This window comes from Sapajus apella, unplaced genomic scaffold (assembly GCF_009761245.1).
Source record: "Sapajus apella isolate SASKATOON/1434 unplaced genomic scaffold, GSC_monkey_1.0 scaffold119, whole genome shotgun sequence".
In the NCBI taxonomy this organism is placed as follows: Eukaryota; Metazoa; Chordata; class Mammalia; order Primates; family Cebidae; genus Sapajus; species Sapajus apella.
In genome coordinates this window covers 522,438-550,160 of record NW_022437059.1, presented here as the reverse complement: position 1 = coordinate 550,160, position 27,723 = coordinate 522,438, and the positions used below count along the sequence as shown (strand labels likewise).

Here is a 27,723-nt window from a genome sequence, read left to right as displayed (position 1 = left end):
TCATACATAAGCTTTGTATTTTTAATAAAAAATAAACAGTCTCTGACAAGCAGTTTTCTGAATCCCAAAACAAAGGAAAAGGGAGGGGGAGAGGTCAAGGGATCAGGTAGGGTAAAGGAGTGAACAAGGCTCAGATTACCCCTGCCATTCTGCCAGCGCAGAAGGGATCACAGTCTGCCCCAACTGAAGCAAGAAGGAAGGTGGTCAGACTTCAGGAAAGACTTCCTGGGAATCAGTGGTGCATGACCGGTAAGGGAAGCAAGAAGGAGCAGCTCCCGGCACGACCCTGGGAGAAGGGAGTATTGGTGTCCAAAGTGGCAGCTTCAGAGCGGAGTTTCCAGGAGTGGCCTATTAGCATATGGTTCTTTAGATGTTTGGTTTTTATTACCATTGGGTCCTGGGGCAGGCAGGCTTTTTAGGGTCTCTTGGAACAGTGTTTCTGGAGGGTCCCTGGAACGGCCAGAACTGAAGGATCCTCTCCAGGTTCTTCAATATCAGCGTAGGAGCAGGTCTGTGGATAGCCCCCACTCTGCTGGAGAGCTCATGTGCTTGGCAGAAGGGAGTCCCATAGGGGAGGCAGACTGCTGTGCACGACCCTGCTGAGTGCCATCAGTGATGAGGAGTAGCCGAAGCTCCTCTCAAGGGAGGACGGTGGTCTTCTGTGCTACTCTCATCCTAGTCAGGGCTGTGCTGGTGCCACCCAGCCAGCATGGCCAGGTGCCTGTCCTGCAGCCCCAGCCTGTGCCTAGAGTTAAGCCACCTCAGTGCCTAGGCAGTTGCTATCAGCGTCCACATCACTGGCAGAGGTCCTGCATTCCTTGGGAGGCTGGAGGTGTTGCTCTCTGCTCAACGGGGCCTTCTCCCCAGGGGGCAGGGTCCCACAGCCCTGAACCTTGCCCCGAGCCCGGAGCGCTCCTAATGGGGAGGCCAAGAGGATGATGAGGGCTGCTGAAAGCACTAAGGCAAGGAGGACAGTGACAGTGACAAAGTGGGGCCAGTAGGACCGCTGGGCAGCCAGGGCGGTCCCACCACTGACCCTGGTCAACGGGACCTCCACGTGCTCCCGGGGTATGCCTGCCAGTTCAGGATCCAGGGCCAGGGGCTGGTCCTGGCTGTCTACCCAATAGGAGACCACAGGGTATGAGAAGCCATTCTCAGTGGCCCAGCACTGGTAGAGACCCCCAACCCCATCCTGCAGTATCAGCAAGAGAGAGCCATTGTAGATCGTGGAAGAGGCTTCTGGGACTGCAGCTGGGCCATGACTCCAATAGTAAGAGGCCAAGGCTGACAGGTGGGGACAGGGGAGCTCCAGGATGGAGCTGGGGACAGCCAGGACTTCTTTAACTGTAGGAGAAGGAAAGGAGCAAAAGGGTTAAATGAGGGGCGAAGGACAAAGACAGGAGAGAATCGCTAACCTATCTTTGGACCCCAACCCTTTTTTTTTTTTTTTTTTTAATTGAGGCAGGGTCTGGCTCTATTGCCCAGGCTGGAGTGCAGTGGCATGATCTCAGCTCACTGCAACTTCTGCCTCCTGGACTCAAGCCATCTTTCCACCCCAGCCTCCCAAGTAGCTGGTACTATAGGCATGTGTCTCCATGCCTGGTTAATTTTTGTATTTTTTGTAGAGATGGGGTTTTATCATGCTGGCCAGGCTGATCTCAAACTCATGAGCTCAAGTGATGGTAGAAGGGAGTCCCGCCTCAGCCGACCAAAGTACTGGGATTACAGGAGTGAGCCACTAAGCTTGGCCTGGACCCCAGCATTTTTTTTTTTTTTTTTTTTTTAAGATGGGGTTTCATCATGTTGGTCAGGTTGGTCTTGAACTCCCAACCTCAGGTGATCCGCCCACCTTGGCCTCCAAAGTGCTTGGATTACAGGCGTGAGCCACCATGCCTGGCCTCCCAGCTTTTATCTCTAACTTCCATACTCAAATTTCACCCCTTCTTAATCTCCAGTCTGGACCCCAAACTAAGCCCTAGTCCATCTAACTCCAACTCTGACACCAAAAGCAACTGCAACCTCAATCCTGAATCCCAGCTTGGCCTCTAGCTAGAGTTCCTATCCCTCTTCCCTATAGCCAGGACCCAAATCTATCCCAACTCAGGTGTTCAGATCTCAAGCCAGGCAGGTGCTGGGGGAGGAAACCGGAGCAGGAATGCCCACCCCTGCCCAAAAGTCTTCCAGCGCTTCTGTACCTCCCCTGGTCCCACACTCACTGATTTGTGGGCGGCTCTGAGGCCGGAGGCTCCTGCCCATAGGGCCACTGGCACATGCCCACCCTGGGTTCCCGTGCTCCATGTCCTGCTTCCAGGAATTCCTAAGAGGGCAGAGAAAGCAGAAATTATCCCTCGAAAGAGCTGAACGTGGGAAGAGGAAGGAGGAAGGGAGGAAGTGCAGTAGGGAAGCAGGTAGGCCGGGGGAGACTAGGAACTGAGAGGGGAGGAATCCAGGATGGCCAAGGCAGCTTCAAAACTGCCTGGCCAAATTCCATCCCTGGAGGAACCCACTGCGGGATAGGAGGACTCTAGGAGTGAATGTGTCAGCAGCCTCTGGAGAGAGGAAGAACAGTAGCAGAAACTGGTGAAGAAGGGTCCTGGCTGGCCACTGTCAGCCAGCATCCAGGACTGGCACTCACAGGTTGGGGGCAGACAGGAGGCAACAGGTTCGGGACTCAGGGTCCCAGGCACAGTGGGGGTCCCGGGCAAGGACACAGTCCACACAGCTCTCATAGACACTACAGTTGGCTCGGGGCACCCTCCAGACACCTCCTGAGAAGCCCACAAATACTGCACCCTGGAGGAGAGATGGAGATTATAAGGGAGCCCCAGCCACGTCTGGCAAAGTCCCAGCACCCTGGTGCAGGCCAGGGAGCCAGTCCAACAGGCCCCCGAGGCCAGCCCCACTGGAAAGCCACTTGATGGTCAGGTCCCTTCTTCCCACCTGGGTGGGGGCCAGCTGCAGGTTGCGAACAGGTTCAGGGTCAGGGAACAGCTGAATCTCTTCCACCAGATGAGCACTGCTGTCCCCACTCACCACAGCCTTGTGGAGGGACCCCGTGGCTATGGGGAGACAGAGAGAGTGGAAGTCATCTCACCTCATCCACAGATCCCTTCCCAACTTCACATGGCCTCCCCAGCTGTAAGAATGCTCCTTCTAAGGGTGACGTGTACTGGGCACTGGTCAGCCAGACCATTCACCTTCCTCTGTGCCATGGAGGTGGCAGTCTCACACATGGTTAAAATCCCTTGGACCCCTGTCCTTCCTTCGCAACTCCCTGACAAAACTTTGTCCCTGGAGAAACCCAGTTGTCTATTTCTCCACAGGCATGAAGCAGTGGGCAGCTGGGAGAAAATCACATCACAGGCTGGCCCGAAGGTAGTGAGTAATCTCGATTGTTCACAGTCAGTTACAGAAATCACATCACCAGCCTCCTTCACTTCCATCAAGCACCTCAGTGAGGTCTACCTGACTACCCTTTAACAGGAGCAATCTCCCCACCTGGCATTCCTGATTCCCCGCATGCACCTCTACTTGACTCAAATCTCGTGATGTCATGTCATTTACTTATTCAGGATGCTATTGTCTGTCTCCACCCACTCCATAAAGACTGAGATTTTTGACTGTTTTGTTCTCTGCTGTATACCCAATACGTGCACAGCTGATAACAGCGACTAGTAATATGGCCTGAAGGAATGAATGAACTTGGCAGGTGTCTTCCACTGACCTTCAGGGTTATCCTCCTCAGCCAGGCCCTTCATACACTGGGCAGTCTTACTGCATTCCACACTGACTGTCTCTCCCTCTTTCAACAATGGCTATTTTTTGTTTTAGGCAGAGTTTCATTCTTATTGCCCAGGCTGGAGGGCAGTGGCACCATCTTGGCTCACTGCAACCTCCACCTCCTGGGTTCAAGTGATTCTCTTGCCTCAGCCTCCCGAGGTGCTAGGATTACAGGTGTGCGCCACCACACCCAGCTAATGTTTTTATATTTTTAGTAGAGATGGGGTTTCACCGTGTTGGTCAGGCTGGTCTCAAACTCCTGACCTCAGGTGATCTGCCTGCCTCAGCCTCCCAAAGTGCTGGGATTACAGGTGTGAGCCACTGCGCCCGGCCCACGATGGCTATTTGAGACTACCCCTCTCTCCTCAAACCTCCCAGCTTTCCTGCCCCCTCACTCCAAGCTCATGACCTTGTGTCCTCATCCTTTATAGAGAATACAAAAGCCTTCAGATAAGAGCTCCCTTGGCTTCTAGTCCCCCCAGCCTACACACCCACCAAGTCACGCCCTGCTGCTACAACTTCACTCCCAGCCCAGCTCAGGCGCTGTCCCTCCACCACCCACAGCTGCCCAGATCTATGTGTGTCCTTGTCTCTGGCTCTCCACAACTTTACCTGCCACTTATCCTTTCTATGCATCTCTTCACCATCCCCTGGTCTACTAGATGCTTAGTCCTTTCTAAGTAAGAGGCCAAGGGGGCAAGGGTGCTGGGGGCAAAGAGGGGAAAACAAGAACCCCGGGGGCAAGGAGGGGAAAAAGTCAAAACCAAGAACCCTGGCTGGGCCCCACTCCCTGCTCAGTTACCACCTCCTTCCTCTCTCCCTTCTCAGCCAAGCTTCCTGCAGGAGTGATCTCTACACGTGCGGTTTCCAGCTCCCTCCACCCACTCACCTTTCATTCTTCTAACATACCTTCCCCCATAAGGCACACAGCTCTTGATAAGGCCACCAAAGACCTCCCTGTCTGCCTCCCCCACCACACAAAGCTCAGAAGGGGTAGGGAGTATATTGTTTTGCTCCTCTGCTGTATTTTCAGAGCCTAGCGGAATGCCAGGAACATAGCAGGTGCTCAGTAAACAGTTGTTGAATGAATAAGTGAATGAACTCAAGAGTTTCCCTCCCCAACCTAGGGGTAGCCCCTGCTCTAGTCTTCTGAGGGATGTCCCGGCACTCTTTACTCACTGGTGCCCAGGTACATGACAAGATGGCTGTGCCCATCAAGGTCTTGGGCTGTCTCCACTGCAAGCCGTGTATACTCCACGCCAGACTTCACCAGCAGGGGCGTCCCCACCACCTGCTCATCCATCAGGAAATGGTCCTTCATGAAGGTCAAGGCCTTATCGGAAGAGGGGCCCACTGAGCACTAAAGGAGGAGGGAGGAAGATCAGGCTGGTTTCCCCGTTCCCTCAGCTCACCCTCCCCACCACACCTGCTCTCCTCCTTCGCCCCCTCCTCCATGGCAGTCCTTAGCTCAGGGTGGTGGAAAAGCTTCGACTCTGGAGCTGCCTGGCTGTGCGTCCCAGCCTCTGCATGCTTGAGGGTCCTCAGCTGTGAACTGGGGACCTTCCCCCTAGGCTCACCGGGAAAATGAAATGCACTAATACATGAAAAATAATTCACACAGAGCTTGGCATGCAGCAAGCACTCAGCAAATGTTAACTGTCTGCTTCTCCTTAGCACCTCCAGCAAGGGGGCCTGGTAGCTAGCAGGAAGCAGGACAAAGGATCCTTACAGGCAAGGACGAAGTTTTATGGCCGGGTACAATGGCTCACACCTGTAATCCCAGCACTTTAGGAGGCCTAGGCAGGCGGATCACCTGAGGTCAGAAGTTTGAGAGCAGCCTGGCCAACACAGTGAAACCCCATCTCTACCAAAAATACAAAAATTAGCCGAGCATGGTGGCAAGCCTGTAATCCCAGCTACTCAGGAGGCTGAGGCAGGAGAATCACATGAACCCAGGAGGCAGAGGTTGCAGTGAGCCAAGATTGTACCACTGCACTCCAGCCCAGGCAACAGAGAGACTCTGTCTCAAAAAACAAAAATACAGCCCGGGCGCAATGGCTTATGCCTGTAATCCCAGCACTTTGGGAGGGTGAGGTAGGTGGATCATGAGGTCAGGAGTTCGAGACCAGCCTGGCCAACACAGTGAAATCCTGTCTCTATTAAAAATACAAAAATTAGCTGGGTGTGGTGGCAAGCGCCTGTATTCCCTGCTACTTGGGAAGCTGAGGCAGGAGAATTACTTGAACCCGGGAGGCAGAGGTTGCGATGAGCCGAGATTGTGCCAACTGCACTCCAGCCTAGACAACAGAGTGAGACTCCATCTTAAAAAAAAAAGAGAAAATTAGCTGGGCATGGTGGCAGGTGCCTATAATCCCAGCTACTTGGGAGGCTGAGGCAGGAGAATCACTTGAACACAGGAGGTGGAGTTTGCAGTAACCCGAGATTGCGCCACTGCACTCTAGCCTGGGCAAGTGAGTGAAACTGTCTCAAAAAAATTTTTTTTAAAAAGGACCAAGTTTTACTCATGGCTATATTTCCAGGCATAGCACAGGATCTGGCACACAGTTGGTGCTCAATGAATGTTTGCTGAGTCAATGACTGAATGAATGTCACAGAAAGGGGCGGTGTAGCACGGAGCGTTTCTCATCACGGTTTTGCACGAACTTGCTGCATGACTCTGGGAGAATCCCTTCTGCATTCTGAGCCTCCTTTTTCTCACCCATAAAATGAGGGGGTTGGACCAGCTGTTCTCTAAAGGCCCTGCTAATACGAGCATGCTGTGGCTCTGGGACACCTGTGTCCTGATCTTCAGTCAGGATCCTTGCTCTCCAAGAGTACAACTCTGTCACCTATAAGCTGTGTCCTCAGACAAGCTATTTCACCTCTCTGACCTTCAACTTCCTCATCTACAAAGTAAGGTAATAACATCTATATCTCATTTTAATGCAGGAATGAGCACATGCACCTACTCTCATGTCCTCCCACAGGGTTTTTTGTTTGGTTTTTGTTTTTACAAATAGAGACAGGTTCTTGCTATGTTGCCCAGGCTGGTCTCAAAATTCCTGGCCTCAAGAGAATCTCTTACCTTGGCCTCCCAAAATGCTAAGATAACAGGTCAAAGGGGTTTAAAATTTTTTTTTTTTAATTGTTTTTTGATCCGGGCGCGGTGGCTCACGCCTGTAATCCCAGCTCTTTGGGAGGCCGAGGCGGGTGGATCATGAAGTCAAGAGATCGAGACCATCCTGGTCAACATGGTGAAACCCCGTCTCTACTAAAAATACAAAAAATTAGCTGGGCATGGTGGTGCGTGCCTGTAATCCCAGCTACTCAGGAGGCTGAGGCAGGAGAATTGCCTGAACCCAGAAGGCGGAGGTTGTGGTGAGCCAAGATCGCGCCATTACACTCCAACCTGGGTAACAAGAATGAAACTCCGTCTCAAAAAAAAAAAAAAAAATGTTTTTTGAAACAGGGTCTCCATCACTCAGTGCAGTGGCATGATCTTGGTTCACTGCAGCCTTGACCTCCTGGGCTTAAGCGATTCTCTTACCTTAGCCACCTGAGAAGCTGGAACCACAGGTGTGTACCACCATGCCTGGCTAAATTTTTTTTTTTGAGACAGAGTCTTTCTCTGTTGCCCAGGCTGGAGTGCAATGGCACAATCTCGGCTCACTGCAACCTCTGCCTGGAGAATCAAGTGATTCTTCTGCCTCAGCCTCCCAAGTAGCTGGAATTACAGGTGTGAGCCACCATGCCCAGCTAAGTTTTGTATTTTTAGTAAAGACAAGGTTTCACCAAGTTGGCCAAGGTTGTCTCGAACTCCTGACCTCATTTTGCTCCCTTGTATATTCCCTGTTCAGAATAGTAGCATGTGTCCTCAAAAAATATTTGCTGAATAAAAAGAAGATAGGACCGGGCACAGTGGGCCACACCTGTAATCCCAGCACTTTAGGAGGCTAAAGCGGGTGTCTTGTTTGAGCTCAGGAGTTTCACATAGTGAAACCCAGTCTCTACTAAAAATACGAAAAAAGGCCGGCCACAGTGGCTGATGCCTGTAATCCCAGCACTTTGGGAGGCCAAGGTGGGTAGATCACCTGAGGTCAGGAGTTTGAGACCAGCTGCGGTAACACAGTGAAACCCCGTCTCTATGAAAAATACAAAAATTAGCTGGGCATGGTGGTGCGCGCCTGTAGTCCCAGCTGCTTGGGAGGCTGAGATAGGAAAATCGCTTGAACCAGGGAGGCGGAGGTTGCTGTGAGCCAGCCGAGATCAAGCCACTGCATTCCAGCATAAGAGAGACATGAGGAATAACACAGTGAGACTCTGTCTCAAAAAAAACAAAATTAGGCAGGCATAGTGGTGCACAACTGTAGTCCCAGCTACTCTGGAGGCTGAGGTGGGAGAATCACTAGAACGCAGGAGGGGGAGGTTGCAGCACTGCTCCAGCCTGGGTTAAGAGTGAGACTCTGAGGCCGGGCGCGGTGGCTCACGCCTATAATCCCAGCACTTTGGGAGGCCGAGGCGGGTGGATCACGAGGTCAAGAGATCGAGACCATCCTGGTCAACATGGTGAAACCCCGTCTCTACTAAAACTACAAAACATTAGCTGGGCATGGTGGCACGTGCCTGTAGTCCCAGCTACTCAGGAGGCTGAGGCAGGAGAATTGCCTGAACCCAGGAGCGGAGGTTGCGGTGAGCCGAGATCGCGCCATTGCACTCCAGCCTGGGTAACAAGAGCAAAACTCCATCTCAAAAAAAAAAGAGTGAGACTCTGTCTCTAAAAAAAAAGAAGAAGATAAAAAAAAGAGAACTAACTTCCAGGCTGAAGTGGCCCATTGAGCAACCAGCACAAAAAATGAATAGGGTTCCATCAAACACAACACCATGAAATTTCAGAACACAAGGACAAAGAAAAAGTACCAGAAGATTCCAGTGTGGGCTCCTGGGCACACTGCCTACAGGGTAGCCCTGCTCCACATGGAGCAGTATTTAAAAAAAAAAAAAAATTCCGGGTGCGGGGGCTTATGCCTGTAATCCCAGCACTTTGGGAGGCTGAGGCGGGCGGATCACCTGAGGTTGGGAGTTCGAGACCAGCCTGACCAACATGGTGAAACCCCATCTTAAAAAAAAAAAGATTCCAGTGAAATAAAAACAGGTACATTCAGAGGGCTAGGGATCAGAATAACTTTGGACTTCTCAACAGCAGCTCTGGAACCTAGAGGGTAATAGAGCAAGGCCTTCAAAGTTTGAAAGTAACGTATATCTATTCTAGAATTACGTGTACCTAGCCAAACTATCAAATGGGAAAGTAGAATACATTTTCAGACACTCAAGGTCTTAAAATTTTTTACCCGCCATGTATCCTTTTCCAGGAATCTACAAAGGATAACCTCCACTAAATAAGATACTTAAAAAGAAAAGAGAAGAAAAAAGAGGAAGCCATGGGATGCAAGAAGCACGAGGTCTGTCACAGGAAAGAGGCAAAGGGAATCCCCAGGATGATGAGGAAGGGGGATTCCAGGATGGCATCTGTGCTCGGGGAGTAGAGGGCACCAGTCTAGACTGCAGCGGGCAGGAAGGCTCTCCAGGAAGATGAAACTGTTGGAAAAGCTAATAGGTCTGTCTTCAGAAGAAATGCAGATAATTTAGGAGGAGTTTGGGGTTGAATTAAAGATAAAAGTTTAGGCCAGGAGCGGTGTAATCCCAGCACTTTGGGAGGCCGAGATGGGAGATCGCTTGAGGTCAGGAGTTCAAGACCAGCCTGGCCAAAATGGTGAAACCCCATCTCTACTAAAATTACAGAAATTAGCTGGGTGTGGTAGTGCACACCTATAATTCCAGATATGCCAGAGGCTGAGGCAGGAGAATCACTTGAACCCAGGAGGTGGAGTTTGTAGTGTGCCAAGATTGCGCCATTGCATTCCAGCTTGGACGACAGAGTGAGACTCTGTTTCAAAAATAAATAAATAAATAAATAAAAGATAGGAGCTTAGAAAACAAAGCAAGCAAAAAGTCAAGATAATTACTAACCCCACGGAAAACAAAACTATGCAAAAAGCTAGCTGTGAATTAGAAGAGTCATAATATAAATATTGATCCAACCAAAATTACTAGAAAACTACGTTGGGAGATTGGGGGTGGTTGTAGTTACTGTATGTTGGTCCAAGTCAGCTTTTGTGGAAGAGGGTTAGAAAGCCCGATTTGCATTGTTTGCTGATTTCTGTGGCGTATACTTCCAGTATGGCTAATTTCAAGTTACCAATGTCATATCACTGAACATGCATTTGGAAAAAGATATGCAATAACAGTTCTTGCTAGCTGCTGCAACCCAGCTCTAGCACACCATTGGGTGGAGGTGGGGGTTGAGGCACGCAGTTAAATCCTCACCTTCTAGAATGGAAAGTCAGCAGATACTATCAGAAACTGAAACATCAAGACGTAGCAATAAAAGCACATTACTTAGAGATTTTGAGATAAATATGAAAATAACCAGCTAAAAAGAGTTGAATACAGTTGCAGAGAAGGGGAGGATGGGAAATATGACTGTTTTTTGTGAACAACTCTGTAGATCTATTTGATTCTTCAAATCATGTGCATATAACAGCTCTTATTTTGTTTTCTTTTGTAGAGATGGGGGTCTTACCATATTGCCCAGGCTGTGATTTTTCTTCTTTTTTTTTTTTTAATTTTAAAACTTTTTGAGAGACAGCATCTTGCTGTGGTCACCCAGGCTGGAGTACATTCTCGTGATCACAGCTCACTGCAGCCTTGAGCTCCCAGGCTCAAGTGATCCTCCCAACTCAGCCTCTTGAGTAGCTGACTACAGGCACATGCCACCATGCCCAGGTAAATTTTTTTTGGTAGAGATAGAGTCTTACAATGTTGCCCAGGCTGGTCTCAAACTCCTAGCCTCAAGTGAACTTCCTATCTCAGCCTTCCAAAGTCCTGGGATTATAGGCATGAGCTACCATGCCTGGCCTCTGGTTTTTTTTTTTTTTTTGAGACTGAGTCTCACCCTATCCCCCAGGCTGAGACTGGAGTGCAGTGGTGCGATTTCTGCTCACTGCAACCTCCGCCTCCCAGGTTCAAGAGATTCTCCTGCTTCAGCCTCCCAGTAGCTGGAATTACAGGCGTGTGCCACCATGTTCAGCTAATTTCTGTATTTTCAGTAGAGATGGGGTTTCACCATGTTGGCCAGGCTGGTCTCGAACTCCCTACTTTAAGTGCTCCACCTGCCTCGGCCTCCCAAAGTGCTGGGATTACAGATGTGAGCCACCACGCCTGGCCTGGCCTCTGATTTTTAAAAAAAGTTAAATAGTAAATGCAGGTGGCAATGCCTGAGACAGTGCTTGGCACACAGCCCATTGTGCTAGACACGTGGACTATAGGCAGCTGTACCAGGTGTATGTCTAGGCAGACAAGACTGGCGGGGTGGGGAGCACTAACATTTATTGGGCATTTACTATGCCATGATAGGTGCTTTTTCAGGCACATTGTGTGTTTGGACTGTGCTCAGTATAGGGGGTAATACTCACACTGCCCGGCCGGGGGTTGGTCTCAGGGCCCCTGTAAGTAGTCCAGCGTGAAGTTTCTTTGTTCAACTCTTTGTATTTCCCCTTAAAGACACGTTCAATGTCCATGAGAGAGAAGGCACAAACTGCAGAGCTCCTGGTCCCGCCAACCTGCCTAGAGACAGTCAGGGGGAACATTGTCTCTAGTCTCTGCCATGCCAGGCAGCTCTCTCTCCAGCCCTGGCCCACCCTCAGTGAAAAAGCCCAGCAGGCAAGAGTGTGGAGAGCTGGGCCAAACTCCAGCTACCCCTCCTTCCCCTCGCTGTGTGATAAGGGCCAAGGGAGCCCCATAGAATTCCCTGACTCTGGCCAAGGGCCTGGCTCTAGGCCCATCTAGGGATCTGTAGTCTGATTATCCTTAATGAGAATTAATTGCGGCTCAGGCCCTGGGGTGGCCCCTGCCTGTCCTTCCTAGACTGGGCTGCACCTATGGGAGGGGCAGTGTAACCGGCTCTAGCCTGGCTCCACACAAAGCTCTCTTCCTTTGAGTCTCTTGGATCCCTGGTCCTCAGAGAACTGACCAATGCCTGACTACCAGACTGTTTTTAATTCCTCAGCCTGGACTGTGGAGACAGGAGGTCTGTTTATCTTGCTCTCTTCAACCTGACTATTGTATATACCAGGCTCTCAGCTCTGGATCCTGTGGACACTAGACCCCACTTACCCCAAATACCTCCGGGACCTGATACATTGTCAGCAGGTACCTAAACACCGTGGTGCCAGACCACGGCTGGGGCACCTTGGACAAATTGGTTAACCTTTCTCAAACTTCGAGCAATGGCTTTATTTTTATCTTATGATACAGATGGTGTTTCTCTGCTCTGGCCATTAGGGAGTACAGGGAGGCAGAGAATTGCTTGAACCCGGGAGGCCGAGGTTGCAGTGAGCTGAGATGGTGCCACTGCACTTCAGCCTGAGTGATGTAGCCAGACTCGTCTCAGAAAAAGAAAGGAAGTGTAGAGCTAAATTTGTGGCTAGCAGCCAGGTGCGGTCCCAGCACTTTGGGAGGCCCAGGTGGGCCGATCACGAGGTCAGGAGTTTGAGACCAACCTGACCAACATGGTGAAACCCCATCTCTACTAAAAATACAAAAAAGTAGCTGGGTGTGGTGGCGGGTGCCTGTAATCCTAGCTACTCCAGAGGCTGAAGCAGAAGAATCGTTTGAACCCAGGAGGTAAAGGTTGTAGTGAGCTGAGATAGCACCACTGCACTCCAGCGTGGCAACAGAGCGAGACTGTCCCCCCAAAAAAAAAAAAAAAATTTGTGGCTGGCATCCAGGGATTATACTGCATCTTATGACAAGCACTTCTTTCTTTTTTTTTATTGAGACAGAGTCTCTGTCTGTCGCCAGGCTGGAGTGCAGTAGCACCATCTTGGCTTACTGCAACCTCCACGTCCTGGGTTCAAGTGATTCTCCTGCTTCAGCCTCCCGTGTAGCTGGGATTAACAGGGGTGCACCACCACAACCAACTAATTTTTGTATTTTTAGTAGAGAAGGGGTTTCACCATTTTGTCTAAGATGTTCTCAATCTCTTGACCTCATGATTCGCCCACCTCAGCCTCCCAAAGTGCTGGAATTACAGGCGTGAACCACCACGCCCGGCCATGTCCTAGCTTTTCATACTCTTCCTTGATTCCCATTTCTTCATCTATTTTATTGATTTTAATATTTGCTTTTTGCAAAATGCTTCCTACCCCTTTTGGAACTAGGCAGAATATAAACTAGTCAGAATCTCTCTGAGCCTTATTTTTCCCATCTACAAAAAGGGCATGAGTCAAATTCCTGAGGGATGGCGAAGGTTTAATGCCTTCCTATGTGAAAGTGCTGAATAGGCGCTGGCTCATGTCAACTCCTGCCTCCGCTCACAGCTGGGGCCTTACTGGCATCAGGTCCCGTGTCCAGCCCCCATGGTCCGGCCCTGCTGCTCACCACTGGGAGGTGAAGACTGCGTAGATGTGGGGAGCTGTGGGAGAATCCGCGGGCAGCAGGACCGCGTGGCGGATGACGTTGAAGGGCAGCTGCCCCGGCTGGGTGCAGAGCAGCTGGGCCTTCAGGAAGGTGGTCCACTTCTTCTGCAGCAGCTTTTCGCCTCCCACGTCGTTCTGGGAGCACAGGGGGAGTCAGAGAGCGCCCCAAGCCCCGCGAGTCCCCGCCCCTCCCCCGCTCCCCGCTCTCATTGGGCGCGCAACACTCAGTCCCACCCCTGCCATCTCCCCATTGGCTCTCCTCCAGTTAGCCCCGCCTCCCGCCCTGGCTGCCTACCTTGCAGACTCGAGCCACCCGGGATGTGTGGAGCCTCTCAAAGAAGTCAAACTCGCTGGCTGTCTCCTCGAAGAAGAAGTAGACGAACTGGGTCGAAGGGATGGCTGCCACGAAGGAGGCGTCCGCTGAGGGGGAGAGGCAGATGGGTTTAGGGACTGAGCCCCTAGATGCCCTGGGTTTGCCTGGGTGAAAACCCTTGGGTTGGCCTGGAGGTCAGGACACAGGCTTCCTCGGGTCCCACAGCTTGTCGAGGGGTAGCGATGGGGGGGTGGGATGACTGGTACTTCTTTTTTTTTTTTTTTTTTAATAAATCCACTACAGGAGACTGGTACTTCTTTAATGTATTTACATAAGACGAAAGCTTCAAGAGGATCGAAGCTTGGTCTTCTCTGCTATGTATCCCCTGAGCCTAACAGTAATGCACACATTGTACCCTCCATAAATGAGAGTTGAATGAATTAGCAATTCGCAGTGCCAGGTCTCCGGGACTCAGGAAAGGGGCCAGCGGGGGTCAGGTCCTTACGATGCAGCCAGCGGAGGAAGGTGTCGGTCTTGAGGACAGGCTGGGATCCCAGTGTGCGCATCAGGATGGGCTCACTGCCCAGGAAGTTGTTCATGGTGCCAGAATAGAGCGTCCCATCTAGAGTTGGGGAGAGAAGAGAGAACTGATGGGCTGAAGGGCTCCTCTGCCCTCCACAGACCTGCCTCTGAATGGGGTTGGCATCCATATCAGTCTCGGGGGCGGGGGGCCTGCATCAGTTCTGCACCTTCCTGGGGAGCCCCAAAGCACAGATCCGACCCCTCACCAAGGACCACTCTTAGCTTCCTCTTGCCACAGGAAATGGCCATCCTGTGTGGCTCTCCGTGTTTGGGCACTTTTTCAGCCTTTCTGTGGCTACTCACTCACATACCTAGCTGAATCACTGGCCAAGTAGAAGAGCTTATTGATCCTGGAAGGTGACTGTGTTTTCCCCTTCCACAGCTTGAGTCCTACCCTTCTCTCCCTGGAATGCCTTTCCCGCCATCTGTCTACCTATTTTTCAAGGTCCTGCTGAAAAGCCGGCCATCTCCTCCAGGAAGCCAGGTGGGAAGTCTGTAATAGGTGGTGTCCAGTAGTGCGTAGAGACATGGCTTCGCTCTCTTGTTTTTTTTTCAAGACAGGGTCCTGCTCACATCCAGGCTGGAGTGCAATGATGCCATCACAGCTCACCATAACCTTGACCTTCTCAAGTGATCCTCCCACCTTAGCCCCCCAAGTAGCTGGGATCGCAGGCACTTGTACGGCTAATTTTGTTGTTGCAGTTTTTGTTTTTTTAGTAGAGACGAGGTCTCACTATGCTGTGTTGCCCAAGCTGATCTCAAACATCTGGTCTCAAGTGATCCACCTGCCTCAGCCTCCTAAAGTGCTGAGATTTCAGGTGTGAGCTACTGCACCCAGCCTAATTTCTTGTTTATAATTCCTATACTACCCAGTACAATGCCTCGTGCACCAGAGGAAGTGTTCACATATCCCAGACCCTCGTGCTTCTGTGTCCCTCCACATGCATCTCTCTCCACCTCCTTTGTGGCAATTGCAGCAGGAGCTCATGGCTGGGGTGCCTAATTCTCCCTCTGATCTTGTGCTCTGGGGCTTCTGGCTTCCCTCTTTCTCTTTCCCCTGCCTTTCTTGTTTTGTTTTGTTTTGTTTTGAGACGGAATCTTGCTTTGTTTCCCAGGCTGGAGTGCAGTGGTGAGGTCTCTGCTCACTGCAACCTCCACCTCCTGGGTTCAAGTGATTCTTGCGCCTCAGCCTCCTGAGTAGCTGGGACAACAGGTGCGCGCCACCACACCTGGTTAATTTTTGTATTTTTAGTAGAGATGGGGTTTCACCATGTTGACCAGGCTGGTCTCAAACTCCTGCACTTACATGATCCACTCACCTCGGCTTCCCAAACTACTAGGATTATAGGCGTGAGCCACTGAGGCCTTTTTTTTTTTTTTTTTTTTTAAAGATGATCTCACTGTGTTACCCAGGCTAGACTCAAACCCCTGAGTTCAAGTAATCCTTCCACCTCAGCTTCCAGATGACTGGGACCATAGGCACGCATCACCATACCCAGCTTCCCCTGCCTTTTGGAAAGCTCTGTAATATTCCGTATTTCACAGAGTGACTGGAGAAAGCAGATGTTGGGACGAACTGGGAAACCTGATACTCACCCACCAAGACAGCTGTATGCTTGTGAGCGGGGTCAAAAGGGCTTTGGCCTTTTCCCTCTGTGACCTTGTCCTCCAAGATGGGCAACAGGTAAGAATCCTGAAGTTCCTAAATGGGGAAAGAGGCTGGGGGGCCAGAACGCCAAGGTCTCACATCTGGGAAATGAGGGGCTTGAGGAAGGAAAGGAATGGGACATAGAGGGAAATTGGTCTGGGGCCAGGACGTTCATGAGTGTCCTGCATCTGGAAGGGCAGAGTTTTCCAGAGCTGCAGAGGAAAGGTGGGGATTGATATGAGACGAGGTGTTTGGGGACTAAGTGTTGGACCCCAGAGAACTCACAATGAAGGTACAAGCAGGGCTGAAGGCGAAGGTGCCGCAGGTGTAGAGATGGGTTGCATTGTAAGAAACCAGGACACGGATGAAGTTGAAACACTGTGTCTGAGGGAGACAGAGAATTCAGGTCTCCAGTCCACTTGCCTGAAATTTCTGGGCCCCCAGAGGCTGCCCCCTCACTTCCTAGTGAGGAGAAAGGCTGGGTAATGCAGGGGGAGTCCCTGTATCTCTCTGTAGAACAGAATCCAGGAGATAACCATGCAAACAAGCACCCTTCACTGCCGCTCAACCTGAGGTCATCCAGGGATGGTCTAGGGATGCCAGGGCTCTCTACCCCGAGCCCCCACTCCCCCATCTCCACTTACCTCATTGTTCTTCTTCTTAAAGGCACATTCACTCTTCTTTCTGTCACTGGCGGGCCATGGTATCTGAAAGTGGGGAGTTGGGAGGGTGAGATTTAAAGGAATAAGGTCTTCCATTGTAGATGTGACCTGCCTCCCTTCTCTACTCTAACGTGAAATCACCAGCAGGCATGGTCGTTAGTGACATGCCGATGGACAGGAATAACACCAGTTTGTGACGATGGCTATTACTCGGATGATACTGATATCAGACACAGCTCCATGGTTGAACACAGCCTAAGGAAACAGACAGACCCAAGTTTAAATCTAGACTTGGCCATTTCCTGACTGAGAGATTGTGGTCAATTTCATAGGCTGCTGGTAGTAGACACAACCAGGTGCATATACAAAACACCTAACACGAGGCATGCTATACATGGCAGCAGTTGTAAAACCACACATTTCCTGGGGGAATTGTTTAAAATGTTGGTTCCTGGGTCACACCTTAGAGAATCTGCTTTTTTTTTTTTTTTTGAGACGGAGTTTCGCTCTTGTTGCCCAGGCTGGAGTGCAATGGTGTGATCTCAGCTCACCGCAACCTCCGCCTCCTGGGTTCAAGCAATTCTCCTGCTTCAGCCTCCTGAGTAGCTGGGACTACAGGCACCTACCACCATGCCTGGCTAATTTTTGAATTTTTAGTAGAGATGGGGTTTCACTATGTTGGCCAGGCTGGTCTTGAACTCCCGACCTCGTGATCTGCCCGCCTTGTCCTCCCAAAGTGCTGGGATTACAGGCGTGAGCCACCGTGCCTGGCCTGAGAATCTGTGTTTTTAACCAGCATCTCGTGTATGCAGGTGATCAGCAGACCACACATCAGGACACAAGAACCATGGAGGTGGTCGGTATATTGCTAGCGCCGTCTCTCCCTTCCTTCCTTCCTTCCTCACATTGTTCCCATTATTACTTTTTTTAATAGAGATGGGGTTTCACCATATTGGTCAGGCTGGTCTCGAACTCCTGATCTCAGGTGATCCACCCACCTCAGCCTCCCAAAGTGTTGGGATTTCAGGCGTGAGCAACCGCACCCGGCTAAATTGTTTCCATTAGTAGGGTAACTAAGACACAGAAGCATCAGTGATTTCTACTAGTGAGTGGATATCAAATTATTGATATAATTTGAGTCAGTGTTTTTTAGAATATGTCAGTGATTTCCATAGCAATCATTTTTGCAATCAATATTATTCAATCGGCCAGGTGCAGTGGCTCACACCTGTAATCCCAGCACTTTGGGAGGACGAGGCGGGCAGATTACGAAGTCAGGAGATTGACACCATCCTGGCTAACATGGTAAAACCCCATCTCTACTAAAAATACAAAAAATTAGCTGGGCATGGTGGCATGTGCCTGTAGTCTCAGCTACTTGGGAGGCTGAGGCAGGAGAATCACTTGAACCCAGGAGGCAGAGGTTGCAATGAGCCAAGATCACGCCACTGCACTGCAGCCTGAGTGACAGAGTGAGACTCCCTCTCAAAAAAAAAAAAGTGAGGCCACAATAATATTTCCTGTCTGTTATATTGTCAAGATATACATATAAAGAGAATTGCCGATTCCAGATAAGAGCAATTGAGCTGTTATGCATGCATAGGCACCCCAGCCCAGGGCAGCTGCTGACCCCCTCCTCGCTCCCAGCCCACACTCTTTATCCCTGGACTCCTCACCATGTTCTTTAGACTGAGCACCCCTGGATCCTGGATATCCAAGGCCAGAATGGCTTCTCGAGCCCCCACATAGAGAGTATTTCCATCATCACTCAGGAGCAGAGCGTCAAAATCCTGGAGGCCCTTCTGGTGGAAGAAGCTTAGTGCCCTGCGTTCATCTCCTGTTGGAGGTAGTGAGAAGGAGAGAGTGATGAGCAGTTGGTGGGCAGGCAGCTGACTCCTGAGATAAAAGTGGGGGAAGGGGAAGGGTTGCCCGAGAGTGCTCCCCAGGCCTTGGCGACTAGACCCACTCTCTTCCGCCAGCAGCTCCCCCCTTCACCCCACCCCGCCGGCAACCACAAGAGCTTTGTGTGCTGAGCCCACAGTAGAGAGAGGCAGCCAGAGACTGTAATGGGGACAGGAAATAAAGTGAGGCACAGTGGATGCTCTTCCAGGCCTGGGACAGGGAGCGCTGCCGTGGGGAGGACACCTTGGTCCTCACTAGGAGGGGGAGCAGCAGGTAGACAGACAGACAGGAAAGTGTTGGCAGCCGCAAGCAGGAAAGCTACATGCAGACAGGAGGTTGTGTGTTAGAGGGTCGCTCTTGCCACCCACCCAACCACCCCTGCTTTCTTCCTCTTCTGTTAAAGGAAATTCCCACCAGTAGAATCACCATGAACAGAGAGGAAACATTTTTCTTCAGAGATCCATGTGGGCATGCCTGGATGTCACCTGGGCAGGAATGGTGAGCCAGGTGTGGGAGGCTCACCTAGGTCCTCTCCATTACCTTGGCTGGTGGGGTGGGTGGGGGCGTATGTTCCTGTCCCACTGGCGCATCAACAAGGAGGAAGAAGCTCCTCAGATCCTCTCTCATTAGCACTGGCACTGTTGCATTAGTTAGAAGGCTGACTAGCTAATTGATACCTTCGCAGGCTCAGAGGGGAGCAGTTGGAGAATATGGTGCAGTTGCAGGCTGGAAGGGCCGGCCTCAGGAACAAGCATCTCTTGGAGGCCAGGCCTCCCCCAGAGCTGCATAAACCCCTCAGTTACTGAACAGATCACCCTGTATTCATGGTCTGATTGCTCATGTGCTTCCCCCTTGTGACTGTGAACACCTGAGGGCAGGGGCTGAGGTTCATATATGTTTGTATGCCTGGCATCCAACACAGAGGAGGTCTCTCCATCAATGGGCAATATACATTTCCTTTACCAATTGCCCCAGAAAGATGCTAAAGATACAGCCATGCCCAGCCACCTACAAATCCTGTAGCATCTATGATCTATGTTCTTTCCTGAATCTTCTCCCTGGAGGTGAGGGGGCCAGCAGCCTCCACAGTCTCGGTAAGAAACCAGCCAAGCTGTGCTTGTGTGTGTATTCCAGGGCCCATTCTCTGACCGGCCATCCCACGGTCCTGGACATGGTATGGTCCAGCATGATCTATGCGGTTGGCATGGGTGTGGCATGCCGTGGGTCACTGGGTCTACACATGGTCTTCTAGCATGGGCCTTGACTTTGGGGTACCTGGGAGTGTGAAAGCAGTTACGGATTTGAGGTGCCCAGCTTGGTGACAGCAATATTTAAGGAAGAAAAGAAAAATCACCAACTTTGGAGAACTGGAAGAAGCGGTGCCCCTGGCCCCATGCATGACCCCTTGTTTTCCTCAATCTGTGCTTCAAGTGGCTTTTCTTTCCATTTGGACTTCTATCTCTGGCTGTGTCTCTTTCTCTGAAGCCCTCTGTTTCCCCCTGGCATCTCTCTGTGTCTCTGTTTCTCCATGTCCATTTCTCCCCTCCTCTGTTCCTCTCTCCTTCCTCCACCCCCGTCCAGCTCTGCATTGCTATCCCCATACTTCCTGCCGTCGGACACTTACCTGCATAGTATCTGACCCTGGGCGTGGGCCCCTGCCCGCCTCCCCCCGCGGTCGTCGTCGGCAGCAGCAGCTGGAGCAGTTGGAAGAGGAAAAGGCCCAGGAGGCTCCAGGGGTCCAGGCCCAGGGCTGGGAGGGCCATGCTCAGCCACAGGCTGTCACCAGGGAGCTCTGGGGAAACAGGCACCCGGGCACTTTCTGGGTGAGCTGTGCTTACCACATCCCCCCTGGGGACCAATCAGAAAGCCCCGGGCAGCAGAAGTGTGTGTGTGTTGGTGGGGTGTGGGCATTAGGGCAGGGAAGGTTCCCCATCTGGAAGTGCCCTAAGAGAGTCTCACTTTCATCATCCTTCCAGGCCTCAGCCTGTCACCTCATTGTGCCCTCTGGGTAGGAGCCCAGGTGTCCCCCATCCTGCTTCTTCTGCTGTCTTCTCACCAACAGTTCTTGCCTTTTCTTACCTTACTCTCAAGAAGTCTTTCCTGCCTTTCCTCCTTTGCCTTCCCTCTTCTCACAGCCCAAGCCCAAATCGTTGCCTGGCTCTGGGCAGGGGATGTTTTGGGAAGCAGGTTCCCTTACCCAAAATACAAATTCCTCAGACCTTACTCTCCTGTCTCTTTCAGATCTGTTGACACGTTGTGCCTCATACTCAGCGCTGACCCAGGTGGGCAGACCAGGTTTGAGTTGGCCTGCTCTAACCTCCCCCACCAACCCCAGCTGGGCTCAGGGTCTTTGAGACTCAGGCCTGTCTGGCCCGATTCTTCCAGGGAGGCGATGAGAGTCCATCCCACCAAGCTGGCTTTCAGCATTTCCCGGGGAGCAGCCTGGGTGGGGTGGCTGGCCGGCCCCCAGCCTCTGCAGCTCCCCGGCCCTCCTGTCTCTTGTTCCTGTTGTCTGTCTCCCTGGGCCTCTCCACATAATCTTCCCCAAGACCACCCCCCCCAAGCCACCCATCTCACCTCACATACCCTTGAACCAGCCACAGTGGAAAACCTGGTGTCTGGATTCTAGGGCGGGGGTGCCATTCAGGAGAAAGAAGAAGGGGGGTTCCCAGGCCCCAGAGGCATGGGACAGAAAGCTCAGCCTGGCTGGAACGGGAGTGCAGCCCTCCAGGTGCCCATCATGCCAAAGCCAGCACTGGAAGCTCTGGGCCAGGGAAACTGGAATTTCCACCTCTCGAGTTGTGACAGATCCTGGCTTGGGCGGAAGTTGGTGGAATGGGAGGGAATAAAAAGAGGTTCACCCTCCTCACAAGAGACACACCTCTCTCTCCCTCCTCTTGCTCGGTCCATCCAGAAAGTTTAAGAGGCCCTTCTAGGTCATTTCAGCGATTTCCCTGCCTCTCTGTCATGTCACAGCCAGTCTAACCAGGCTAGCAGCGGTTTCTCCTCTTGCTTCAGATTTCGCAGACAGGGGACATGACATATTCCTCTTTTCACTTACCCACAAGGTGGGGTCTCTCCACTGCTACCCACTGGAAAGTCCCTGCAGTGGTCTAACCTTTGAACCTCCCACTCTCAACTGGGCCATAATCTTTTGAAAAAATAAAAGAATTGTATTAGGCTCTTATCTGTGATTTTGCGGAGGAAGTCCCTCTTGTAGTCTAATCTCCGTCACTGTTTGGCATCAGGCCAGTAGGAAGCCCAGAACATTTCCCATCTGAACTCATGCTCACTGACCACGCTTCGGAGGCACCCAACCCCCAAAGGTAGCTGGCTGCTCACCTCTCCCCAAAGGCTCCAGGGGAGCCTCATATGCAGAGTTAATGAGGCATCCAATGCAAGAACTCCATGGCCTACAAAGTGGGTAGGTTCCTGCCCACTCAACACAGTCAGCTGACTGCAGGTTAAAGAGCACAGACATTCCAGGGTTAATCCACCTCTAATAAATAATCCACTTCCATCTGACATGCGCACTCCTCCCTGGCAGGAAGTCCTTCTTGTAGTGTAACTTCCATCCCTCCTGCTACAGCACAGCCAACTCAGGGGATGTTACAGCTCATGCTACTCCTTACAATTCCTCATCTGAGCTACTCAGCCTTCTTTCATCTCTCTCAGTGTCCCCAGGGGTTGGTCTCAGACATAACCCTCCTGACAATCATTTCTGTCAAGACTTGCCTAGGACTCCCCCAGACTCTCCCAGAGACTGGTTGCCAGGGCCCTTCCAGCTTCTTCGAATCAAGAGAAACCCCCATTTACTCAGACCCTACCTTCTGTGTCTCCCCAACCCCCAGCTCAGGTTTGGGAAGCCAGTCTGCCCCTGGGCCTCTCTGCTTAAACAGATTGGCTTATTTGGGTCACTGGGAGGAGCTCTGATACGGGAAGCTGAGAGAGTTCCAGCCCTACACTCCCAGCCTGGTGCCCTATTCCCACCATCCTGGAAGTGGCAGACTCCATGTCCCGCCCCCAGTTCTTCCTCCAGACATCCAGAATTCTCCCAGCTCCAGACATCCTCTTCCCCAGCCCCTCTAGCCAATATGAATAGTTCACACTAGCAGGCTTTGGTCCTCTCAACAATTTTAGCAGCTAGGTACAGCCATAATCCCACTTTACAGATAAAGAAGGGAGGTTACACAGGTAGAAGCCAAGTTAAATTCAGATCGGCCTCATTCAATAGCAAATGTCTTAGCTACACAGACTCTACAGCGTCCTGGTCCCTCAGTCCTCCCTCCTGCCCCCGTCTAGGAAACAGTTCTGAGCCATTTGGATAGAAAAGGCAAGGTTGGGCTGGGAGGGTGGTGAGCTTTATCTATACTAGGTTAAGAAACGAGATCTGTGGGGTGATTTCTGAGGACAACTTTCAACAGGGCAACAGCAGAGCATTAAACCGAGTGTGCCCCTTCTTCTCCTTCTCTTTTATTTTCTTTTCGAGACGGAGTCTTTCTCTGTCACCTGCTGGAATGGAAGGCTGGAGTGCAATGCCACGATCTCGGCTCACTCCAACCTCTGCCTCCCAGGTTCAAGCCAGTCTCCTACTGCCCCAGCCTCCCAGGTAGCTGGTACTACAGACAAGCATGTGCCACCAAGCCTGGCTAATTTTTTTGTATTTTTAATAGAGATGGAATTTCACTATGCTCACCATGCTGGCCAGGCTGGTCTTGAACTCCTGACCTCAAGTGATCTGCCTGCCTCGGCCTCCCAAACTGCTGGGATTACAGATATAAGCCACCGTGCCTGGCTCCAAGCGTGGCCCTTCTGAGCACACTTATTTGGGTCAATAAAGCATTTCAGAGGGAACAGAAACCTCCCTGAAGGAAGGCTGTGAGGTACCACCCCCCTGCCTCTGCAAAGGCCTCCTGGTCAAAAAGAGCCTAATTGGAAGGGCACCTGCCCCCAGCAGTGCACCCCTCACACCAGAGCCTCTGCAGTCAGACCCCAAGCCCCACTGCCGTCTCCCTTGCTTCAGCTGGCAGGGCCCCAGCTAGAGCCGGCTTCACGGGTACAAGACCTGTGCAGCCACAGGAGGCCCGTGCTCAGAAGGACCAAGCTTGCTTTAATGCTCTGCTGTTGCCCTGTTGAAAGTCCTCATATTACTTAAACAAGGGGCTCCATATTTTTATTTTGCACTGGGCCCCCACAATTATATATCAGGTCCTGCACACAGCATCAAAGAAGCTCGGGGCTGACAAGGTACTCAGACATAGCCCTCCTGGCAACCATACAAATGAGGAAACCAAGGCCAAGGAGAGGAAGTACCTTGGCTGGGGTTGGCAGCAGGCAGCAGGTCCGGTAGGGTGATAGTGGGAAGGGGTCAGATGTTCAGGGACCCGCCCACAGGGGCCGTGCTATTTTCATAGAGCCAATCTGAGGGTTCCCCAGGCCATTTCTTTCTTGTTTTTTGAGACAGAGTCTTGCTCTGTCGCCCAGGCTAGAGTGCAGTGGTGCAATCTCAACTCACTGCAACCCTTGCCTTCCTGGTTCAAGCAATTCCCCTGTCTCAGCCACCCCAGTAGCTGGGACTATAGGCACCTGCCACCATGCTCAGCTAATTTTTGTATTTTAAGTAGAGATGGGGTTTCACCATGTTGGTCAGGCTGGTCTCGATCTTCTGACTTCAGGTAATCCACCCACCTTGGCCTCCCAAAGTGCTGGAATCACAAGCCTAAGCCACTGCGCCCCCCCCTCCCCCACCTCTACCAGCCCATTTCTCCACAAGCCCTGGAGCCCAGTCTTGGGTCCTGCCATGACAACACTGAGTTCACCCTCTACCCTGCCATGATCCAGCTCCTCCCCTGCAGCCTCTACGCAGCATCCAGCGGTAGCCCCTTCCTGCCAGGTTTTATTGTGCAGAGGAAAGGTCTAGATGTGGAGGTGGGAGGGGAGATGAAGAGGTTGCTTCCCCCCCCTACTCCATGCTACCTCTGAGCTTCAACCAGCCCCAGGGGCTCAGTCTCTTCTGAGCCCCTGCAGAGCACGGATGCCTCACTAAAGGAGCAGCACCTGGAGCCAGGAGAGAAGCCACTGCTGGCTTCACCAAGGATCTGGCAGGTCCAGTTTCCCCCGCCTCCTTCTCCCTTTCAGCCTCAGGGGCAGCTCACAGAAGAGCCCAGTCCCGGGGAGCATTGCTTGCTGGCTTCCCAGACTTAGCTCCACCTGCCCTGGCCCTGATCTGCCTTCTTGTTATGATCACAAGCAAGTCAAGTCAACTTGTATGTATTGAGTGCCTAGCGTGTGTAGGCACTAGGGACGTCCCCAAGCCTCTACACCCCCAGCGTCCCTCCACCTCTTCCCACCCCCACTGTCTCCCAGCATTTTTGCCTCCCGCCAGCTCTGTCCCTCCTAACCCCTTACCCAGAGCTTCCTAGGTCCCCTCCTCCAGTCTGACTAGCGCTGGAAGGCTGCGCTGAGTATCACACACAATGGCCCGACCCCTCTGTCTGCCCCCTCCTTGGGGCAGAGCCAGCACCAGACAGTGGCCCCGCCCCCTCCCTTCAGAACTGTCTGTCAGTTCTCCCGCTCCCTTACCTGGAGCTTGGGGATGCCGCTGCGTTTCCCTCCCTCTGGAATGCCAGGCTTTCCGGTCTCCCAGTGCCTCAGCCCCTGCCACACCCCCACCCCCATCCTCAACCCCATCCCGCCTCACTGGTCCTCAGTCACCATGGCGACCGCATCTCTAAGTGGGAGGGACTAGAATCTCCCCATATTCTTCCTCCTCCTACCCGTGTCCCACTGCGCCCCACCTTCTGTGGCTCCTGGATTCACACGTGTGGAGGAGGAGGGGCTCCAGATGTGGGCGGAGGTGAAAGGGGGGTACAGTAGCCCCCATCCCCGCTCAGCTCCCTTACCCACCCTCAGCAGGCACCATGATGCAGATGTCCCCAGCTGGGTTAAGGGGGTCAGACGGGGCCAATTCCCCTTTACGGCCAGTTCTTCTGGGTTTCCCTCTTTCCTGGGAACTGTGTATATGCCGGGAGAACACAGCCCGGCCCCATGCAAATTCAGTTTGCCAATGAGGATACGAATGAACCCACAAACATCTGTGCAGATAAGCCAAGGGACAGACTCCGTCAGGAAACCCCAGGAACCCTCTCCTGTCACAGTATCCTGACTTCTGAGGGAGGGGATCCACCGCTGCGTTCAGGTTCTGCCTTTCCTTCCTAAGCTGCCTGAGAAGGTGGCTGCCCCAGAAGCCTTCTCTAGCTAACACACTCCGAGACTAAGAGGGAAAGGCTTGTGCTGGAGGAGGAAGGGTAGGGGGCAGACTTCAGAGGACTTTCCAAGAGTCCAGACTAGATGGGCATAGAGAAAGAAGACTGAGCTGGATTCTTTCCCTTTTGGGGAGGAGCACAGGCAGGCAGAGGTTTGTGTGGTACCTTTCTGCGGGCCGAGCCTGTGCCCTCTCACAGCCCTGATCCTAAACAGCCTTGTTACTAGAGCTCCCTTCTCTCTCCACTGGGCCCTCAGTTCGTTGGTAAAATGAGGAGTTGAGAAAGCCCCTTCAGGCCTGGCGCGGTGGCTCACAGCCTCACTTTGGGAGGCCAAGGCAGGCAGATCACCTGAGCCTGGGAGTTCGAGACCAGCGTGACCAACATAGAAAAGCCCCAACTTTACTAAAAACACAAAATTCCCCAGGCGTGGTGGTGCACGCCTGTAATTGCAGCTACTTGGGAGGCTGAGGCAGGAGAATCGGTAGAACCCTGGAGGTGGAGGTTGCGGTGAGCCGAGATCACGCCATTGCACTCCAGCCTGGGCAACAAGAGAGAAACTCCTTCTCAAAATAAAAAAAAGAAAAAAGGCCCCTTCCAGGCTTTCCTCTCTCAGCTGGCAGGGGCACTAGTAAAAGGCACCATGAGCCTGGGACAAGGACCCTGGGTCCCAGGCCTAGAGGCCTGTAGCCTGCTGTGTGAGCCGGGCAGGGCACTTGCCCTCTCTGCCTCACCTTGGTAAAATAACAGCTTTTCAGCCCACCTGGGAGCAGCGTGGCTCCAGCAGGCTTCACAGTAACTATAAGAGGAAGGAAATGAGCATGCCGGTATTGGCCCCGGGTAGAGGGTTTTATGGACCAAGACTGGTTCTCCTTCAGGTCTGAGTTGGAGTGGTGGTTGAGCATTAGCCTTGGGGTGAGGCAAGAAGGTCATGGCATGCGCTGAAAGCAGAAGTGGACGCTGAGCGGGGCCGCCATGTCCCCACTGCTTCCTGACCCTCCACCTCGCTGCCCCTCTGCACCTTGGCCTCGGGGACTCAGAGAGGGCCTGCTTGTCCAGGCTTCTCTCCCCTGGGACTGAGACACATGGCAGCGTGGGGAGAAATTGAGATTAAGATGGTGGGGTGTAGAGGACCCTGAACTAGTGCAGTAACAGGAAGGAAGCGGGAGAGCTGCAGGAAGCCCTCACACCCCCATCGGACATCCTTGGTCCCTGCCCCTATTTTCTTCCCTTTTAGGGGAATTGGGCCCAGTCTCTGTAGCAAAGAAGGAAGGAGCTGCATTTCTGAAATAGCCCAAGGGAATGCAGGAGCCTACAGATCCCACCTGGCCCCACTTCAATCAGGTCACCCAGCCAGACTTCAGGGACCTCCACTGGCCTTGCCGTATGAGAGTCCAAACTTCCAGAAAGACCTAAATGGTCTGATGAGAGAGTTGGGACATAGTCCGGGGTGGTGGCCATAGCCACAGTTAGAAACTCGTTGATGTGAGCTGGACACGCAGGCCTCCTGTTTGCAGTTCTGTGCGGTGGAGAGGGAGAAAGAGCCTTTCCACAAGCTAATCTCCATTTCTCCTGCTGCAGCATACATAATTCTATTTTCGCTGGTTTGTCTAGCCTCAATTTCCCTACCTGTCGGAAGATGAGGTGTTGGGGGCCCTGTGTCTTTGATTGCAGGAGAGCAAGACACAGCTGATGGAATTTAGAAAATGAAGGTCTTGGGGAAATGAGATGGGGAAGTGGAGGGAGGAGACCTACCATGCTGCTCCTTAGGATATGCCCCTCAAGATCCCTGAGGCTGCCCCTCCCCCAGTCGAGGCCAGAGGACCACCCCCTGCATTGTCCATTGGAGATGACACATAGACACTCCATGTCCATAGTCCCAGGGTCCTGGCATCCCGCCCTGCCTCCCACACCGGGGACCACAGTCCCCCTTCCCACCACGTTTAAGCCTTACCCCCAGCCCAGAAGTGGAGACCCTAACCCAGGCGTCCAAGACTTCCAGCAGAGTCTGCACCGGACAGGGGGTGGAGCTGGGGCA

At 52.2% G+C, this 27,723-nt stretch overlaps 1 protein-coding gene across 6 annotated transcripts; it reads right to left on the bottom strand.

The window, feature by feature from the left end:
* On the bottom strand, positions 1-27,723 carry SEMA4A (semaphorin 4A). 6 transcript variants are annotated; one of them, XM_032260612.1, is made up of 15 exons: positions 25,006-25,563; positions 20,048-20,215; positions 18,198-18,358; positions 16,504-16,566; positions 16,145-16,243; positions 15,808-15,913; positions 14,135-14,251; positions 13,612-13,736; positions 13,279-13,451; positions 11,313-11,463; positions 4,960-5,140; positions 2,941-3,059; positions 2,636-2,793; positions 2,217-2,317; positions 1-1,344 (listed from the first exon to the last, which is right to left on the bottom strand). In XM_032260612.1, the coding sequence occupies exons 2-15, from the start codon at positions 20,184-20,186 to the stop codon at positions 752-754; spliced, it is 2,286 nt and encodes a 761-aa protein (XP_032116503.1). In that variant the 5' UTR covers positions 20,187-20,215; positions 25,006-25,563; the 3' UTR covers positions 1-751. The 6 variants fall into 6 exon arrangements, with proteins under 6 accessions (XP_032116503.1, XP_032116502.1, XP_032116505.1 ...); XM_032260611.1 differs by lacking the exon at positions 25,006-25,563 and adding an exon at positions 21,001-21,722; XM_032260614.1 differs by lacking the exon at positions 25,006-25,563 and adding an exon at positions 27,640-27,723 and having other exon boundaries at positions 8-1,344.